Here is a 20,923-nt window from a genome sequence, read left to right as displayed (position 1 = left end):
TGCCTTTCTTCTTGGAATCTTTTCACTCTTTAACTGGCAAATTCAACAATTTAAGTTTCCATTAGCACTGAACTTGAGTCATGTTCTGCTTTTGTGAAAACAATAAGATATTTTATCTATTCCTCGTGTTTCTTGTTTTTTTTTTATTATATATGAAATGCTGAGTATTTTCACTCAAATTTAGGATTATGCAAGTAATTTTTGTTTATATTTTAAATTCATTGTTTTCATTCTTTTGGCAAAATGCTTATAATATGTCATGCACTACAATTACTCCAGCAATACTATTTATCATGTTTACCTAATCAGTAATTAGCCATAGCATACAACTAATAGAAAATTATTGTGCATGACTTGAGTAAATCACCTTTAACCTCTTATTTCAGAAAGTTATAATCTTCTTAGCCTACTTACTCTTGACTGCATCAGTTGTAGCTAGGGCATACCCCACGTGTGAACCAACTGTCATGGCCTGACCTGGAACTGGCATTGAGAGGGAAAAGCAATAAATCTATAACAATTTCTTACAATAAAATTCCGATATTATAACATTGCTACTAAACCATAAATTTTTATTTATAATAATTATTAGCTACATCAAGAATGAGTAGATACACTTATCAAAAGATGTCGCTCATCTGTTAATCTATCTATAGTGTTATTGTAATAATCATTACAACCATCACACAAGTACTATTTAAATTTCATCTATATGATACATTAATATTAATATCCTTTACTAACCTATTACATCACCGAAAAATAGAAGTCATAATCTTCTATACGCGTTGTTACAAGCGTCCTGAACTGCTACCATAAAATGGTAACTCCAACTTTCAACATGCACATATATATATATATATGTATATGTATGTATTAATTAGTGATTATTTTTTAAGTAATCATCTATTTTGAAAATTCACTCATTTTAATTAATTCACTTTAAGTGCTACATTTTTCATAATTTTTTTACTGACTATTACTATCAGTATTTACTGCTTTTTAATTAAATATTTAAAAAAAAAACATTAGGTTTTTACACCAGCAAGTCTTCATGTGCATAAAGAAGTAATTATTTAACTTCTATAAAAAACCAGTTTGAAAGCTGGATTCTAGTTGACTATCTCTGTTGAAGTCTACTGGTAGTTATTCTTTTATGCAAATATCCAACAATACAAGTTGAAATTAGAAATCATGTTACTATGAGCTACAATTTCAACATTTATATTTAGGCCATTTCCTTATTCAAGTTACATTTTTCAAATTACTTTTGGGTGAGCTATAATTTGGAGGTGTTCAATTGAAGCCATGGAGAGAGAGAGAGTTGCCATGCACTATTTCTGGTCTTTGTTGCTGTGATCCAAAATTTGGGGTGGCTAGTATGTGATGGTGGAGTGGTAGGTTGTAAAGTATCTCTCTTTTAAAAAAATTGCCATAATATATATATATTAGAGTTGATATTGGGTTGTTGGGTTTAGTCTAGTGTTTTAAAAGTCTAAGCTTAATGTGATGCACGAGGATTTATTTATTTTTGGTTCAATGTGCCAAGCACAAGGCGAAATGCCTCTTTTACTAACTAGAGCATTAATGAGTTGTATATCATATACATATATATTATATGGTTATAGTAGTTATTTAAGTAATCAAACTTAAATTATATTATAAAGAAGATTTTAACAAATATAATGATATATTTATATAGGACACAATGGAGAAAAAGGATTCATGTAGCCGATCCCACGTAGTGGGATAAAGGCTTGATGTTGTTGTTGTTGTTGTAATGATATATTTAATAATATTTTTAATGGAATGTTAAAATACAAAAAAAAAAAAAAGAATCAAAGATTGAAATAATATAACTAATGAATTGTTGTAAGAATGCTTGAAAATAAGAATATATTCAGGAGATCGAGTGTTAGCTAGCGACTAAGAGATGGAGTAGTGTGAGGCAAGAGAGAGTATGAATATGGTAATACAGAAGTAAGGTCTTCATTTGTTGTCTTGAAGATGAAGTCAAGAAGTGGTAATTCCTTTGGTATATTTTGGTTTATGCAATAGAGAAGTTATGTTTGTAGGGAATGTGATATAGAAGGTTTTATTTTTTAATTTCTTTTTGGTTTTTGATTTGGATGGGGAGGAAATGGGATCTCCTTATGTCATCAAATATCTACAGGATCAATGAACCTAAACAACCTAAGTGGGAGTTTCCACTGCAATCACAAAATACCCAACAACAAGCTTTTCCAATTTGACGTATTTGGTTCCTCATTCAGAACTTGAAGTTTTACTTTCTCTCTATTCTTTCCTGCAACCAAACTTGCCTTAAGATAAAAACCTTTACTTTGATTTATTTTGTTTTGGCTAAACTAGAGCCTTGTGAGAGAAATTAGCTGTTGAAAGTATGAGTTATTCTGCATTGGCTTTTTTTTTTTTCATTAGTCTCTTATTTATTTTTGTTGGCAATCTGATGTGAAATGGTATGCATATTTCTTTTACCTAAATAACTGTCTTCTGGACGTGCTTTATTATTATTATTTTTGGTCTCTTTACAGTTACACTGAAGTTTATCTTGCTTTGCAGCAATTGGTTTGCTGAAACAGGAGGTTGAAAACATCGGAGAACTTGATTCTACTGCTGAGTTGTTGATTCGTCTATTATGTGCTGTTCCTGGTTGGGCTGAAAAAAATGTGCAGGTATTTGCATGACAGTTATAGAATGTTATTGATATGCTTGGTAATGTGATGGTTTGATGACATCATGTCTATTGGGGCACAGGTCCAGCAACAGGTCATTGAGGTGATCACATATGTGGCTTCAACAGTGAAGCGTTTCCCAAAAAAATGTGTGGTGCTTTGCCTACCAGGTGTGTACTTATGTGTAATTTCTAAATTTATACGGGCATTTCCTTCACTAAGATTTTATTGTTTTAAGCTGTCAACTTTAGATGCTTGTCTTTTGCTAAAAATTCATATGCGTTCATAGATGTTTGGTGGTTTGCAAACATTTTATAGGTGTATATTATGCTTCATTTGGGGCGGCTTTTTTACTGTTTCTTAAAGCAGTTTTTTAGTACAAAAATTAAAAAATTTCTACTAAAAAGCTGCTTTAAAAAGAAGTAAAAAAGTCGTCCCAAATGAAGCCTTAGTCTGTATTTTTCCTGTAAATTTGTTCCCTGCTTCTTTTAGTCTATTTGCATTAGTTACAATTCATATTTTTGCATAGCTAAGAATATATCTTTTCAACCCTTTGCAGGCATAAGTGAAAGGGTGGCGGATATCAAAACTCGTGCCCATGGAATGAAATGCCTTACTACTTTTTCTGAGGCTGTTGGTCCAGGGTTTATTTTTGATAGAGTAAGCAGCACAATAATGTGCTCATCGTATTTTTGACATATCATTGTTTTAATTTTATGGAATTAAAATAATCAATTGTTAAAGCCTTTCATGTAATTTGTATTTTCTTCTGTCGCTTGTTATTGGGTTATGCTACAGCTTTACAAAATTTTAAAAGAGCACAAAAACCCTAAGGTTCTCAGCGAGGGTTTATTGTGGATGGTCTCAGCATTGGAAGATTTTGGTATTTCCCATATAAAGTTGAAGGTATAGAATTTTCATTTTTCCTACCGATACTTATTATTTCGTTGCATTTTTCTTATTTAATTGAACTTTAGGATCTGGATCTTCAATTAAATCTTCTTGACTTGTACTAATGCAAATGCCTGTAGGATCTAATTGATTTCTGCAAAGAGACTGGGTTGCAATCTAGTGCAGCTGCAACAAGAAACTCTACTATCAAGCTTATAGGCGTGCTGCATAGATTTGTTGGTCCAGGTAATTTTTTCTACTTAAGTGTAGACATGTCTTTTCTATTAGTAGACCTTATAGCATTGAAAGTTTAACAGATATTAAAGGATTTTTATCTGATGTCAAACCCGCACTTCTAAGTACCCTTGAGGCAGAGTGTGAAAAGAACCCATATGAGGTAATATCATTGATTATACCACTCCATGCAGTTGCTATAAAGATGTTGGTGTATTATTGTAGTTTTTACCCTATTTCCTTGTAGGGCGCTGCTGCAGCACCAAAGAAAGTAATTAAAATTTCGGATTCTATATCATCAATGCCCGTTGGATTTGATGGCTTGCCACGAGAAGACATTAGCGCGAAGATAACACCTAATCTTCTTAAAAATCTCAGTAGCTCTGACTGGAAGGTATCATATTTTGTTTAAATCTTTGGTCGCCATTTTTTCTGAACTGCATATAACTTCTTTTTATTGAATACTAGGTTCGTCTGGAATCTATTGATTCAATCAACAAAATACTTGAAGAAGCCCATAAACGCATTCAACCTGCCGGAACTGGTATGGTTTCTGTAGTTTTACTATCAATTCTGGTAATTCATGAACATAGTAATCTATATTTCTCTGATTAACTAATTTATATATTTTGCTTTAACATTGTTTTTGCATTTGCAGCGGAGTTATTTGCAGCTCTAAGAGGTCGTCTATATGATAGTAACAAAAATCTGGTTATGGCAACATTAACCACTATAGGTGGTATTGCATCTGCTATGGGTCTTGCAGTTGAGAAGTCCAGCAAGGTTTTATTTGCATACCACTAACATCTCATTCTCATACACTTGTAACCCCAAACTCTAGACTGCCATCCATAGAAGTGTTATTTAATATTGCACTTCATCCAGGGCATTCTGTCAGATGTATTAAAATGTCTCGGTGACAACAAAAAGCACATGAGGGAGTGCACTTTGAATGCTTTAGATTCATGGATTGGAGCTGTTCAACTGGATAAAATGGTATGATTATGATGCCATATTAGCATGTAGAAAACTTAATTTTGTATGTGCTAACTGTGATAAATATGTTTTACTGCACTGCCCCAGGTTCCATACATAATCACTGCCCTGGCTGATCCAAAGATGGGTGCTGATGGGCGTAAAGATTTATTTGATTGGTTGTCTAGGCATCTTTCAAGTACCAGTGACTCGCCTGATGCTTTGCACCTACTCAAACCAGCTGCCTCTGCCATGATGGTATTCATTGTTTGATAAGTTGATGCCAAAAAATCATTCTTTTGAAGAAATATTGTTATCTTATAATCTTATGCATTTCATACACAGGATAAATCAGCGGATGTTAGAAAAGCTGCGGAAGCTACTCTTTGTGATGTCGTGAGAGTTTGCGGCCAAGATGCAGTATGTGGTTTAAAACGCTAGAAACTATGTTCTTATTGTCTTTAATTTATGCAGTAGACAAGAATTATCATTAATGATCTCCCAGGTGTCAAAGAATTTAAAAGACTTGCGTGGACCTGCTTTAGCTCTTGTGCTTGAACGGTTGAAACTTCCTGGCATGATCCAAGGTTCGCTACTTTATGCATCTCACTATTGTGTTATGGATTCTTCCATACTTAGACGTTTTTTTTTTTGGCTGTTTTAGAAGCTGGGGATTCTGCCAAAATTGTTCCCACTGCTCTAACAACCAAGATTAGTTCAAAGATTGCAAAGCCAGGTCCAAATGGTCCTGCTGATCGAGGATCTAAGAATGCAAATAAGACCGTACCTATGGTCTGTTATTTTATATGTTTACGATTGTTCCGTCAAAAATGGTGTGCTTAATGTTGATTTACTTGCTGTGTAGAGGGGTGTTCCTACAAGGACCTCAAAGACGGATTATATTTTTTCTGCTCAAGATCTAGCATTGCAATCACAAGCTCTTTTGAATGTCAAGGACTCAAGCAAGGAAAGTCCTTGTTTACGTAAAACTTAGTTTCTGTAGCTATTTAAGCATCTAAATTGAGATTCTGCATTTTTTTAGCAGGAGGATAGAGAAAGAATGGTCATACGTAGATTTAAATTTGAGGACCCTAGACCTGAGCAGATTCAAGAACTCGAGGTCTGTCTAAATTTTACCAAAACTATTGAATAATAGTTTTGTTAATTGCTTTACCTAAGAATAGTAATTATTTGGCTCTTCAGATTGGATTTTATTTATTTATTTATTTGCATGCTGCTTGTGTTTTCTTTCTATGTCAAGTGATGTATTTGTGCTTTTAATGTTTTGTAAGGGTAGATTTTGTTGATTGAGTTTTTGATACCTTTTTAAGTTATCTTTGTTAATATTTTTATGCTACCTTCTGGATGAGATGTACACTTATTTCCAGATTAAGCCTCTTGTCAATTCTTCACTGTTGTTATGTGCGCTTTTCCCTTCCTACAGACAGGGTTCACAATTTTTTAACCCTGAAAAAAGCCCTCCTTGTTCAATTATTTTTTTAAACGTAAATATAAATTTTTATTTCTATTTGATGACAGATCATTGCAACTTTATAAAATAGTTTTCTGGTGAAGCTAAAACTGGAAGCAAGAATGTTCTTCCCATTTCTCCGTATCTTTTTTTTTTAATATTATTTTTGGTTTTTGACCCCCAGGAGACTGTTTTTGCTGATCTCACACGTACAATTTGCATCAAGCTCTGTCTTCTGTATTCTTTCACATATTATGTGCCTATGGCTCTTGAAAGTTGGCTTCATATCATGCTACTTGTTATGAATGCAGTGTGACATTATGAAACATTTTAGAGAAGACCTTCATAGACGACTTCTTAGCACTGACTTCAAGAAGCAAGTGGAAGGGCTTGATTTGTTGCAAAAGGTAGTCATAGGTTTTTTTTTAACTCTAGCTTTGAGAAATAGTATGTATTTATCTGATTGCTGGATACTTTTTATTTTGTAGGCCCTACCATCATGTGTAAAAGAGATAATTGAACTTGTTGATATACTTTTAAGATGGTTTGTTTTACGGTTTTGCGAGTCTAACACAACGTGCTTATTGAAGGTGCTAGTTTATTTTATTTTCTGCTGTCAAATTCCTTCATGCTATCATTATTTGGTTTCTCATTTTTTAATTAGTTTTTCTTATAAAATGTTCTGACTTATAGGTTCTGGAATTTCTTCCTGAGCTTGTTGAAACTATGAAGGATGAGGGCTACAGTCTAACTGAGGCTGAAGCTGCAATGTTCCTCCCATGTCTTTTAGAGAAGGTTAGTTTTGTTTGCATGATAGGTAATTTGCTACCTGTATTTTACAATGTTTAAAAAGGGAAAAATCAGGAATTGAAGGCGTTTTTGCCTTAGCAAGGCGAGGTGTAAGCCTTGAGGCAGATCGAAGCGTAAGCCTCATAATATAAAAATAAAATACGCATAAAATTACAAATAATTTATAAAAATAGCAAAAATGATCACTTTATAAAACATACTTCTCATCTTGAAGCAACCAAACGAGCCCCAAGTAGTATGAATACTTTATGATTAACAACTGGATATATACATTCTCCAATTTGCATTTATTTATGGATTCAATAGTGAAAACATGAATACAATCAAGAAACATATAAATGCATGAGAATGAGGATTAAAAAAGGTTGTCATGTTATTGACTGTAAAATAACTATGAAATGAAGAATGTTGCTTAATTAATTGAGGAAAAAAATACAGGTTCACTTACCTAGGTCGCAAAGAAGACGCACATGTTCGACATGATTTTGAATCTGTTCGAACCCGCTCAAAGAAGATGATGCTAGCTCTCTACCTCCCTATCCCGATCCCGCTCAAGCTTTAGTAAGATCGTTGGTTGCATGAGTGGGGTTGTAATATAATTTAATATATTTATTAATAGTAATTATATAAAAAAACCCTATTCTTAATGAGACGCCTCCTCAAAATGCCTCTTGGCGTGTGCCTCATTTGAAGAAAAGCGCAAGCCTCAAGTAAGGCTTAATCCTTAAGGTGCCCCTTGTGCACCTCAATTTAAGGTGCAACTTGAGGCGTGCGCCTCAAAAGCATTTTTAGTCCATGATATTCTATAAGTGTATTAGAAGTCCCAAGAAATCTAAATTTTGGCTTTTTTTGCACTGCTTCTCTAAATTTTGTTGTCATTTAGCAATAAGTGGTCATTTAGATTGATGTAATTATTAGTATCAAAAGTTGAAAGTTCATTGTATTTTCTTTCATTCATTTCTTTGTTTTGCTACAGTCTGGGCATAACATTGAGAAGGTGAGAGAGAAAATGAGGGAACTTTTGAAGCAGATTGTTTGTGTTTATTCTGCACCGAAGTTTCTTCCATACATTCTTCAAGGGCTGTCATCAAAAAATAGCCGGACAAAAATAGAATGTGTAGATCTTGTTGGTTGGTTGATGGATCATAATGGAGTTGAGGTGAACTTGTTAATCTCTTGTTAATATTTATTCTTGTGACTCAATTATTCATGCTATTTTGTTATTTTCCATGCAGATAAGTGGACAGTTGAAATCTTTGCAACACGTTGCTGCTTTAACATCAGAAAGAGATGGTGAAATCAGGAAAGCAGCTCTAAATACAATGGCTACGGCCTATAAGACTCTTGGTACATAAGTTATTTTTTTATGCGATATATTACAAGTTTCATATAAGAAATTCCATGGATGTTGATAGAATGTCTTTCACTGACCTGAAGTCCTGAACTCATCAGTTCTTTTGAGAGCTTTTTTACTTCTGCTATTATTGATGATTGGTATTGTGGCAAACTTGTTTACATAAATAATGATATTTTTATCTAGCTGCTTTTGACATGTAATCCTAAGTCTTAACTCTGTGGTTTTTATTCGTGTAGGAGATGATGTGTGGAAATATGTTGGGAAGCTATCAGACGCTCAAAGGAGCATGCTAGATGATCGATTTAAGTGGAAGGTCAGTAGAGATCCTATCGTTTTACCTATAATAAACTATGCACTCTTTAACTTTTTTAAGAACATAGACAACTCTGTCATTTATGTAGGCTAGAGAGATGGAAAAGCGAAAGGAAGGAAAGCCTGGTGAAGGTAGAGGAGCATTAAGACGGTCTGTCAGAGAAAATGGGTACTTAAAATACTTCTTGTAACTTTCAGTTTTGCATTTGCAAATATAGTTAATATAGTTGTTTTACATTGAATATTGTTTCACTCCTAGAGAAATCTATTGATGCAACAAGAAAATATTGCAAAGACACAAATCTTCTTGTCTTACAACATAGATAAATATAAACACTAAGATTGCAAATTAAGAGAAACTTCAACTACAAATGACAAACATAAACCATAAAACTTATATATATTTTAGAGAAGAAGGATGCATATGTAGTGGAAATTGTGGATAGAGAAGAAGGGATTAGAAGACCGAGACGAATTTTAAGAGGAGAAGAGGAAAGAAGACCATAGATCACAAGCTATGTAAACCCGCATGTTTTTATTTCCAAAAATCATTACCAAGATCTCACTAAATCTGCTCCAAAACAGCCCCAATTTATAGTTGATAAAAGGGAGCCAAACAGCCACAAATAGGCTCCAGCCGAACCAACCAGAAAAAGGGAGACAAAAGGCCAACAGGTAGCTCCAGGAGCAGCACCTGAAGGGATCACGCGGGGGACAAGAACGGGCAGCCGCGGGAATAGGAGCCAAGCACAGAAACTGAAGGCCAAACAGTGGGGGGGAATGAACCCGAACACTCATTATGAGCTGAAAAAGGCATTTATAACATCATAACGAGCTGAAATAAGAAGCTGAACCAGCAAATCACCAAAAGGGGCAGCATAACCTGGAGACAACTAAGCCCAAACCAAATCAGCCCAAAACCAAGACATCAATTCCTCCCCCCCCCCCAACATCATCTATACAAGAAAATTCAAATTATGGTTCAATTTGTTTAGGTGGCGCAATATTGAAAGACAATTTTGTTTGTGAAATTTGTTAGATCAAGTAGACAATGTCTTAATCTATTATCCTTTTTGTGTGAATTTCTTTGGGAGAAGATGCTTTACTCTTGCATTTTCGCTTATTATGAAACCATACACATAGAGAACTTTTAGAATTTCTAGTTATATAATTAGAATTTATTATTCCTACAAGTTTGAACAATGAAACACATTTTTGAAACTTGATTGTGCTGGAAACTTGCCCAAGATACTAATTTATGTGCGTACTTAGTGTTGTTAATGGCGAGCCAAATTCCCTCCTTTGAGCTTGGGTAAAGGTGAGGCCATAGCGATGTGCCTAGGCGAGCTCTTTGCCTTGTCTATGGCATCAAGTTTTGAGGTGAATGACTTGCCCTGATTTAAGTGATTGTCCATAGAATAGCTTTTAAAAGCCTTTTGAACACTTTATTCTATCATGCCTACTTGTGTTTCAATGGACAAAGACTAAAAATTAGCATTGGACTCCTCCTGCTTGTGTTTCTTGTGATTTAGCTATGGTCTCTTTCACTTCGCAAGTTAACATTTGATATTTTTCTCAACAACAACATCAAGTCTCCTGGTGAAAAAAAAATCATATGCTAATTATGAGATATTTTTTATGGTTATAACTTAACATAGGTTGACACCGCTCCCTTGAAAACAAGATGACCAACTATAAGTATTTCTAGAGTAATAAATCATGAAGAGGATGACGATTCTAAGAAAACTAAGAGATGGAGGACTACAAGTTTAGTGATAACGAAGAGAACATGAATGGTGAGAATATGGAATATATAGTTGTAAATGTTAGATTATCTTTAGGTCTTCGTGCTATAAATTTAAGTAGTTTAAGTGTATTTATTCAAATGATCTATTTAGCATGTTTTTTGAAATTAAAATGCAATGGAACTTGAAAATTCATTATTTTTCCGACATAATTTAGTATGACTATCATTTTGTACTCTTCAACAATACTCCTCTTAATTAAATAAAATTTATAAACTTAATATAACTATTTCTTTATTCATCCCCACATTACGTGGGTGAGTACCTTTGGGGACACCTAACACCTCAAGTGTTGGGCAGGCAACCACATTGCCTTAAGTGTGCTTGATCGTTTTGACTTTTGAGAATATTGGTGACACTGATGAGACACAATATGTGAACCTCATTCTTGAGACCGGGGGCTACACTCAACACTTGGCCCCTAATCAAAGCAACGGTTACGATTCTTGTCTCCTAAAACCCACCACATGAATATAGCAACATATCATTTAGGATGTAAAACACACACACACACCCCTTTAAGTCTATACAATGAAATATTTAATTTGAAATAACAATAGCTTTCCTTGTTAAGGAGATGTTGAACAACTTTATATTAGCTTCGACATCATTCCTCTAGGGCAGAAGAAGCTTTAGGCTCATAATAGTGGGTACGTGTGTATACGAGTCGTGCCGAGCTCAAGTCAACACTAGTTTGAGCTTGAGCTTGATTAACTAATCGAGTTTGTGCTCGAGCTTAATTCTATGAATTTGTGTCGACTCATTTATAACGAAAGAGAAAATAATTATGATTCAAGTAATTATTATAATAAAATTATAAAAAAGAATGAAAATTAAAAAAATAAATAATAAAGAATCACTTGATATAAGAAAGTGAAATATAAATTTTAAATATTTTTAATAGTTTATACTTGAATTTTTAAATTCTAATATATGTTAAGTGTATTTTATATTATTGTTTTTTAAACGAGACGGCTCGGGAGCTTACAAGTTGAGTCGAGGCTAGCTCATGCTAGGCTCATCAAGCCATTTATCGAGTCTTGCTTGAGCCGACCCACACCCCGTTTTTGAAAATCGATATAACACTACCACAATCAAATCTTTATGTCGCTGAATACAAGGTAATTCGAGCACAAAGTCGATATTGACGCAAGGGGTGGTCGAGATGTGTAACGACATGTATAATATTACATTTTTTTCTTGAGTTGTTATAATTCGGCAAATGCGACATTGCTTAATGAAGCGGTTGACATCCCTAGGAGGCAAGGGCCAATAAAAATTTACCTTGATCAAAAGTAGAGTCTTATCTTTGTCAAAATGATCGACCATGCCCCCTTCATGACATTTGGCCAAAGTAGCTAGCCATGTTGTGCATTTTGGAATGCAAAGATGATTGCAGAGAAAAAAAGAGCCCTCTTTTATGTGATAGAGTTGAAAATGACTTGATTGTCATTTTTCCCATATGATTTTGAAATTGGCATCCTTATGATACAACTCTTTCAATAGTTCAAATCCTATCACCTTGGATTGTAATATCTGAACTAGTAGATGTTTGCGATAGAGAGCATCCACAACTTGGTTGCATTGATTGGATTTATGTTTCAGCATGTATTGAAAGGCAACTAGATATTCCATATAATTTTTTTTTTGGCTACCAAGAAACCAGAGAACTTCATGGTCAGAGAACAAGATGAATTTACCTGCTAACAAATTATGGTTCCAATAGTGTAGTGTACGAATTATCACATAAAATTTCTTATTGTAGGTGGAGTGTTTTCATTGATAGTCAATAAATTTCTTGTTGAAAAATGTGATGGGAGGTCCTTGACTAAGGACAGCTTTGATGTTGATTTTCAAGGCATTGCACTCTACTTCGAACGGCTTTTTGAAATCGGGTTGAGCCAGAACTAGGGCGGATGAAACCTATTGCTGCAAATGTTCAACTGGATAATGTTTTATCGTCCCAATAAATATGGTCGGCTCTTGAGAGTTTTAGTGATGAAGGTTGCATTTGTTTTGAAATTCTTGATAAATCGCCTATAGAATAGCGCTAGCCCATGGAATTGCTACACTTCTTTGAATGGTTGAGGAATTGGCTAATTTGCAATTGCCTCAATCTTAGTTGGGTCGACTTCTAGTTCTGCAACAGAATTGGGAAAGCCTACAAACTTGTTTTATTAGCTAAATACTATCACTTCTTTGGGATTCATGAATAATCACCGCTCGTGTAAGATGTCAAAAATTTGATGGTGTTGTAGATGCTTGTCGAGTATATAGCTGTAAACAAGAATTTCATTGAAGTATATCACCACGAATTTGTATAGAAATGATTGAAATATTTAGTTCATAAGCCGTGTCAATGTGCTCAATGCATTATATGACCCGAACGACATAACTATAAATTCATATAGTCCATCCCACATTTGAAATACAATTTTCCATTTACTCTCTGGTGACATCTGTATCTGATGATAAGGGCTCTGTGAATCAATTTTGGAAAAAATGGTCGACTCATGTAGTTGATGGAAAAGGTTTTTTGATGCAAGGAATTGGGAATCTATATTTCATAGTCGTCTTGGTTCCAGCTCGATTGTCTGTACATCCAAAAAGTACCATCTTTCTTTGGCACAAGAAGAGTAGGAACAATGCACGGCCTAGCATTGGCTCGGACGCCCTTTGTCAATCATATCCTCCACCTGACAACGCAATTCCTCCTATTCCTGGGGCCTTAATAGATAAGCATGTTGACTGTGAACTACAAATCCAGGAATGTCGTCCATTGCGTGATTAATTTCCCTCTATGGAGGCAAACTATCAGGTATTTCAGCAGCTAACACATTTGTATATTCTTGAAGAAGTGGCACAATGGCTTTAGATGCCTTGTAGATGGTTTCATCTCCTTTCGTCAGGGCCAACAAATATCTTTTATTGGATTTGTGTAATTCTCTTAAGAACATGGATCAGGATAACACTATATTGTTTGCTGCTAATCCCATCGTAGCTGTTGGCAATGGAACCATGATGATTTGAGCTCTCCTTTGTGGTTGAAAGAAAAAGTGTTGGCAGCTTTGTCATGGATAGTCTTTCGATGATATTGCCATAGTCTGCTTCACAACATGTGGCATGCGTTCATCAGAGCTACAACACACCACATCTGCTCTTTGAAGTTTCCAATTGAGAAATAACTAGACATCTCTTGGAAACCCTTTGTTATCTTTTTGAATCCTTGACAACTTGTAAGGATTATGATATTCTACTATCGGTAATTATCGTTTCTCAATCATTGTTATGGCTACCACATTTTCACAATTTAACTATCCATGATTACTTGATAGACCCAACCTTTAATGGTACATGTCTGGAAAAGGCTATGCTTGTAGCCAAGAATCGTCCTTATGGGTGTTTAGAATATGCCAAAAGGCCATCAAATTCCCTTTGTTCGCCTGCAAGGTCTCCATGCTTAGTTGCGGCCTCGGGGTTAGGCGATTCTTCCTCCTCTTGTTTAGGTTCTTCAACGCATAAACTAACTCGCCCGTTTGGACAATTAGAAGAAATATGTTCAAATTCGTGACACTAGTTTTTGAAGGTAGGGAACATGGAGTTAGATACACTAATGTGAGTTTTTTTTGTTAAGGTTGATCCCCTTTTGTTGCTTGAATTGATATTGTATAATTCCTTATGGGGTAGCTACCCATTTTGGGGGTAGTGTTTGCCCACAATCCTTCGACGGGGCCTTTTATATCGTTGTTGTTGTTTCTCGACCTTAATAGAACGATAATGTCTTGAAAGGTCCATTATTGTTGTAATAGAACTACATTTGTGATGGATGGTTGCAAGCCCCACCAAAAACCTGGTAATCATGTTTTTTAGATTTTATGAGCTTTCATTTAAGTGAAAGCTATTCAAACTCAGCAGCATATTCCTCATCAGTCAATTGGTTTTGCTATAGTTGGGAGAATTTAAAAACATATGTTGACGGTACTGTTTGGGTAAGTGTTTATGCTGAAATTATTTCTTCATCTTTGTCCACATTGTAATACTGCTTCGCCCCTCTTGATTTCTTGTCCATTTTAGGTTTTCCCACCATAATGATGCCTTCTTTTTTAATTTGATGGCTTTGGTTGCACTTTTTTGAATTAAAAAATCCTCTCCAGCATATGAAACTAATTTACGAATTCATCTGTTAAATTTTAGAAGAGACACTTTAATGCCGCTGTCAATCGAAGCCACCCCCATGACCCAACCGCATGCAAGGATGCCTTCTCGATTCTTCATGACTTGAAAATTTATTGATGGGAACGGGTTGATTTTATCCTCTTGCCGTCATGCCACCTCACTTTGCTTGAACATGGCATGGCGGTGTTGCAACTGATTTATCTCTCTTTGCAAGTCTTCTATCAACGCTTCTTGCATTGGCCGCTATTAGTTCCTTCAATGAAGTATCTTACCAGGTCTGATACCAATTGACACTAATGATGATGAGATCATCGACAGGAGATTTCGACGCGTCTACCAGAGACGACATCGGAGATCGACGGCCATGATGGAGAGCCTCTACTACTGATTTTATTTGCACCAGCATTTTATGTTTTATGCATTTATTTTTTTCAGTTTTCCCATTTTACCCTTGAGGGTATTAGTTTGCTTTTGTAGCCCGGAGGGCATTTTAGACTTTTATATTTGTTGTCATGTGGAGCCTATTTAAATGGCTCTTGTTTCTTGTATGAGGTATTGAATTATTGAATGAAGTTTACTACTATTGATCTCTTTGTGAGTTCTCCATTCCCCTAGTTCTCTCCGTGAGTTCTTGATGGAAATTTCGTGTATCTCTGTGTGAGTTCCGGAATTCTTATTACTGCCCTTTGAGAGTTTGAAGAAGAGGTGAGTGAGTCTAGAATTTCTGAATTTTTCTCTAAATAAATATTCCTGCTTCCAAGCCCTAGAACTCCCTCTTCAATTTTCCTTGCCGCCGACCTTGTGGGCTTGGCCAGAGAATTGGCCGCCGGCCAATTTAATCCCGCCGCTGCTAGCCCGTCTGCCGACCCCACTTCCCCCTCCAGCGCCCACCGTGACCCCTAGCCCACCGTCCAGCAAAAACTCCTGCCACCGGATCTCCCCCCCTTGGACCCAAACGTGTTTGAATTTCAAATTACCCTTAATTAAGTTAATTTCCTAATTGGTCTTCATCCAATTAAGAAAGATATTTAAGGGGATAAATGCTTATTTTGAAATTCGAATTATATTCCTTCTTAATAACTCAAATTGGGGAGTTACTTAAAATATAATCAAATATGAAATTACAATTTCAGATTGGCACCTCAATAAAGACAATTAACAAAAACATCATATTTAATTAAAATTTTAAAAAGAAGCCAATACGCCATTTTTCATGGCGCATTACTAGAGAGAGAAAATGAGAGGAGAGAGAGAGAGAGAGTGGGCGGGATGAAAAAATCCTGAGAAAGTGTGTAAGAGAGAGAGTGTGGAATGATGTGGGTTTTATTAAATATTTAATTATTATTTAAATAATAATTACATATTTAAAATAATAGTAAATATTTAATAATTACTTAAAATCATATTTTATTAATTTTAATATTGAATAAATATTTTAAATATATATTTAATATATAACTAAAAAATATTTATATTATATTTTTTGTTTAAATTATAATTAATTATTATACTTCAAAATATATTTTTTTAAGAAAATTATTTTATAAGAATTTAATTATTTTAATTTTAAAAATATAATTTATTAAAATATAATAATTAATTAAATACATTTTAAAATTCTTCTAATATTATATTTAACTAATAAAAAGCCATAATTAATATTAAATAATAAATTTTTATTATTAATATTTAATATTTATGTTTAATTATTATAAATATCTAAAAAATTATATTAAATAGTTAATTTTAAAAATTTTATCTATAGAAAAAGTTTAAAAAAATATAAAATATATTTAAAAAGGATAATATTAAAATTAATATTTAAAATAATATTTTGATATTCAAAATAATATATAACTAAAGCTCTGAAAAAAAAACAAAAAAAACTAAAGCTCTGCAGCGAACTTTATTTTAAGTAATTATTAAATTTTTAACTATTAATTTAAATATTTTTAAATATTTAGTAAAACCCATATCATTCCACACTCTCTCTCTCCCCACAGGTTTTACTAAATATTTTTCATCCCGCCCACTCTCTCTCTCTCTCCTCTCTCCTCTCTCCTCTCTTCTCTCTCCTCTCATTTTCTCTCTCTAGATAATGCGCCATGTAAAATGACGTATTGGCTTCTTTTTAAAATTTTAATTAAATATGCTGTTTTTGTTAATTGCCTTTATTGAGGTGCTTCTATCTAAAAATTTGCCTTTCAGATTTGATTGAGAGAATTATTTATTCAAACGTGGGCCCCACTTTCTAAATTCCAAAGCCTATCTCCTTACTATATGGCCGGCCACCCTTGTCCCTTAATTCTTTCTCTAATTGCCACCTAATCATCTCCTGATATTTCTTTTATTCCTCTCTCCCTCTAAACTGAATTTTGATTTCAAAACCTGAACTTGAAATTCAAATCCGTTATTTTCCTCCTAATCAAAACTGAATTGAGAATTCAGTTTTTTCTCCTCACACAAAACAACCACCACTTCTCTCTTCTCTCCCTCCCAACCGAGATCCCACATCTCCTTTAAACCCACGGCTCAAATCCTCTCCCCTCTCCAAGCCGCCGCCCCTCTCTCCCTCCCATTGGAGATCCTCTTGCGGCGACCACTCGTTCTCACTTGCAAGAATGCATGGAAGAACCCAAGTGGAACTTCGGGTTTGTGTACGACAACCAAGGAAAAGTTGACATCCTCAAGTCACCCTTTTTCGACGTATGCTTTGATTTCGACGACACCGTCGAAGAATATTTGGATCGGATTCTACCAACACTAGTGGATTCCATCGACGACCACTTTTCCGTCTACACGTGGATCATTAAAGGTCATCATCCCGTGCCACCTCCACCTCCGCGCTCCTCCACAACGACATTCCTTGGCTCCTCCCTCCTCGTGGCAACCTCACTACTAGCTTGGACGATCTTCCGCTGCTCAACCTAATTTCGTAGGAAAGAGAGAAGAGGCCTCAATGTGAACAACTCCGTATTAATCGTTGGATTCCATTCACTAGCTTTTAACTTTATGTTTTCTTTTGTATTTTCTTAAATAGTTTGGTTATCTCCTTGTAATTCCTTTGCCTAAACAAGCTAAGCACTACGAATTCTTGTAACCAAATTTAATTTGAAACATGATTATATAATTGGTTGAGCTAGTGTTTAAATATTCTTTTTAATCTTATGTAACTCATCGCTTGCATCACATCAAATGAGGCACAAGAGGTTAGCCTCACTGTCGAGATTGGTGGCTACACCTAATAATCAACCCCTAATTGAAGTAAGAATTAAGATTCTTGCTTCTCAAAACCTACCACATGAATATAGTAGGCAGAATACGTAAAATAAAGAAAGAGAACAATTATAATTTTATTATTTTCCTTTATGATAAAATAAATTGATAGAACAATGAAAATTTTATAACTTTCTTTTATGCTCCCTATATGTTTTCTTTTTAGATAGATATATATAGTTTATGAGTTGTATTGAAATTGAGGCTACACCATTAAGGATATACAAAATAAATATTTACTTTTGAAATTATTGTGGTTTTTCTCGTTAACGAGGCATCAAATAGCTTTAATCAGCTCCGACATCAATTGGACATAAGACGACATTATCTCAAGCATTCCATCATGAATGACTCGTGCAATCTCTTATAAGAAAAAAACACAATTTTGAGCCTTGTGAATTAAAATGATCCTCTAGGAAAAATGGTCAAAAGCTAGGTCTATAAACCTAATAAAATGGGCCTCATATTATTATAAATAAGAAATTCAATAGCAAAGGTTGCAATAAGAACATGTTTATTTATGGCACTACGTCAATGGATTCTAAGTCACTATAAATGGCTACCCATCAAATGAAATTTAACTTAGCTTTCAATCCTATGGAAGTCAGCCTCCCTTTTGCAAAAAGCTTAGATCCTTTGGTTACTTGTTGGAGTAATGTGTCGGCTGAATGTATGGTTAAGGAAATATTTGTTTATGATTTGCCCACCAAATCACTTTAGTTCATTACTATTGTAAATCTCTTTTATAAGTTTGCAGTTTGGGATGGACATCTTATTTATGTGAGTAACAATGTCCTTTCTCAAACAACTTAGAAGTTCTTAATATAGGACCTACGCAAACTTATTGAAACTCAAGGGATTTAAAAATAATTTACTCTAACACATGATATTGAGTACTATCCTTTTCTATGGAAGGGATATTTTTTTCTTTGCAAGTTTAGTATAGAACATTTTTCAATCATTGAACATCCTAATGAGGGTGAAAATTGTTCAATTTAATCTACACTATGGAAATTATTTGAACATGAAATTTCATTAATTTCCATGATGGTCTAATTCTGTGAATGGTCAAAATAAAGAGGCAAACAATTAACAAAATTTTGTGATTTAGGATTAGTACATCTAGTCAAACTAATGAGAATGATTGTAATATCCAAAGCATTTATTTTGAAATTTTAGGTTGTATAGAAAAATATTTCTAGTGAAGAGCATTTTACTACCATTTGATCATCTTGTTTGATGACACAAGTAGCTTGAGGTTTAGGGCTTCTCTAAGATATGAGTCGAATATATAAGATATTTAAAACATGCTCAAAACACAAAGATCAAAGTTTGAGCTCAAATAAAGTTTACTAAAAAAATTGAGTTTGCATTTTTTATGAGTATATAGCATCACTTTCTATTCATTATTTGTATAGTCGATTAGATTTTGTCACCACGTTCTTAGATTTTATATCATCATTGATGGTAATGATCTTATATGCAAAGTTATAATCATAGTTGGAAATGAATGGAGAAAAATGGTCCATAAAGTTGACACTAAATGCTTGGGATGAGACTTGTGAACCTTAAATATTAATCAGATGTAAATTGGATTTTTCTCATTTTTAAACATAATTTATTAATCTATTCTTTGCAATATTGATTATATAGAATCATTGAGTTAATATATTATGGATCATCATTTATGGTTTGTATCTTATACATTAAGTTATTATCATAGATGGATATGGATGGAGAGTTTCATGAAGTTGATTGTTAGGAAATACTTGGAATTCACTAGTAAAATCTAACTATCTTAATGAAATCAGCAAGAATGATCAACAAATCCCACGGAAAATTAGAGAAAAATAGGAATTTTATTGCAAGAACACAAATTAATGGAAGAAAATAGCAAGATACAATTTATCCTCTATTCAAGAGGAGGATCTATCTCTCCCAATTCTCTAGACCGGCCTAACAATACTCTCCTCCCAAAGTGCTACCTTATCCTTAAGGTGGAATCTAGGAAACTGTTGTATCAATAACACTGGATTGAAAAATGGAGTGATACTGGGTTGAATGATCCCTCTGCTTCCAGCATCTCCCTAATCAATCTTTCGATCTCATCCTTTTGGATTTGGAGATGACGATGCAGATGAACTGATGCGGACATCGGCACGAAAATCTGGCGCATCTATCACAGGAGGCGTCGTAAATCGACGGCTCTGATTTAAGTTGTCATTTATGAATTATTTTCTGCATTTTAGTTTCTTTTTAATGTTATTTCCTGTTTTACCCCTATGTTAATTTATTTGAGTGTTGTAGCCCAAGGGGCAATTTTGTAATTTTTTTTATTTTCTCATGTTGTGGCCTATATATATGGCCTTTAGCTATTGTAATATGATGATTGATTCATATGAAAAAAATTATTTTGCCACACTTGTGTTCTTCTTGAGAGAGGACGAGAGTGAGATTCCTATGGGAAGGAATCAAAGTTGTCACCAGCCGCAGGATGGGTCCGGGCTCGTGAGTTGAAGTCCCTTGGAGAAGGGCAACGCATCACCCGTCAGCCTTCGGAAGAGTTCAAGGCTCGCGGTTTTGATTTTCTACCTTTCGTTTTATCTTTGTTTTGATTTCTTCTTTCTTCCCTCTCCCCGTCGTTGTTTTCATTTTCTTCCTCCTCCCTTCTCAACCCCTCGGCCAAACCTCCATACCAAGCTCCACAAAATTCCCCCATAGCCGCCGGCCACCTTCACCCGATCCCACCCTCTTGGCCGCCGGCCACCTTCCCCCACCGCTCCACCGCCGGCCACCCTTTAGGAAATTATTTTCATCCTTTAAAATTCGAATTTTGAATTTCAAATGATTTCCTAAATTAGAAAGCTATTTTAGGAAAGTATTGAGCCTCATTCATGATGTAATTCAAACTTAATTTGGGTGA

The 20,923-nt window shown here is 34.5% G+C and overlaps 1 protein-coding gene across 3 annotated transcripts in view; it reads left to right on the top strand.

The window, feature by feature from the left end:
• The window catches only part of LOC110109013 (protein MOR1), a 93,950-nt gene that overhangs the window by 45,910 nt on the left and 27,117 nt on the right, over positions 1–20,923 (top strand). For all 3 annotated transcript variants that reach the window (XM_020839905.2, XM_020839904.2, XM_020839903.2), the window contains exons 19-41: positions 2,581–2,693; positions 2,776–2,863; positions 3,253–3,353; positions 3,492–3,599; positions 3,725–3,830; positions 3,902–3,981; positions 4,066–4,212; positions 4,287–4,362; positions 4,477–4,601; positions 4,704–4,814; positions 4,902–5,051; positions 5,139–5,213; positions 5,299–5,380; positions 5,458–5,585; positions 5,659–5,760; positions 5,839–5,913; positions 6,576–6,671; positions 6,753–6,854; positions 6,958–7,059; positions 8,051–8,233; positions 8,310–8,421; positions 8,668–8,744; positions 8,833–8,912. In XM_020839905.2, coding sequence (XP_020695564.1) covers positions 2,581–2,693; positions 2,776–2,863; positions 3,253–3,353; positions 3,492–3,599; positions 3,725–3,830; positions 3,902–3,981; positions 4,066–4,212; positions 4,287–4,362; positions 4,477–4,601; positions 4,704–4,814; positions 4,902–5,051; positions 5,139–5,213; positions 5,299–5,380; positions 5,458–5,585; positions 5,659–5,760; positions 5,839–5,913; positions 6,576–6,671; positions 6,753–6,854; positions 6,958–7,059; positions 8,051–8,233; positions 8,310–8,421; positions 8,668–8,744; positions 8,833–8,912 — 2,419 coding nt within the window. The remainder of the gene's footprint in view (positions 1–2,580; positions 2,694–2,775; positions 2,864–3,252; positions 3,354–3,491; positions 3,600–3,724; positions 3,831–3,901; positions 3,982–4,065; positions 4,213–4,286; positions 4,363–4,476; positions 4,602–4,703; positions 4,815–4,901; positions 5,052–5,138; positions 5,214–5,298; positions 5,381–5,457; positions 5,586–5,658; positions 5,761–5,838; positions 5,914–6,575; positions 6,672–6,752; positions 6,855–6,957; positions 7,060–8,050; positions 8,234–8,309; positions 8,422–8,667; positions 8,745–8,832; positions 8,913–20,923) is intronic.

Source organism: Dendrobium catenatum, unplaced genomic scaffold (assembly GCF_001605985.2).
Source record: "Dendrobium catenatum unplaced genomic scaffold, ASM160598v2 original_scaffold_96786, whole genome shotgun sequence".
Taxonomy (NCBI): Eukaryota; Viridiplantae; Streptophyta; class Magnoliopsida; order Asparagales; family Orchidaceae; genus Dendrobium; species Dendrobium catenatum.
This window is presented reverse-complemented; position numbering and strand designations above follow the sequence as displayed.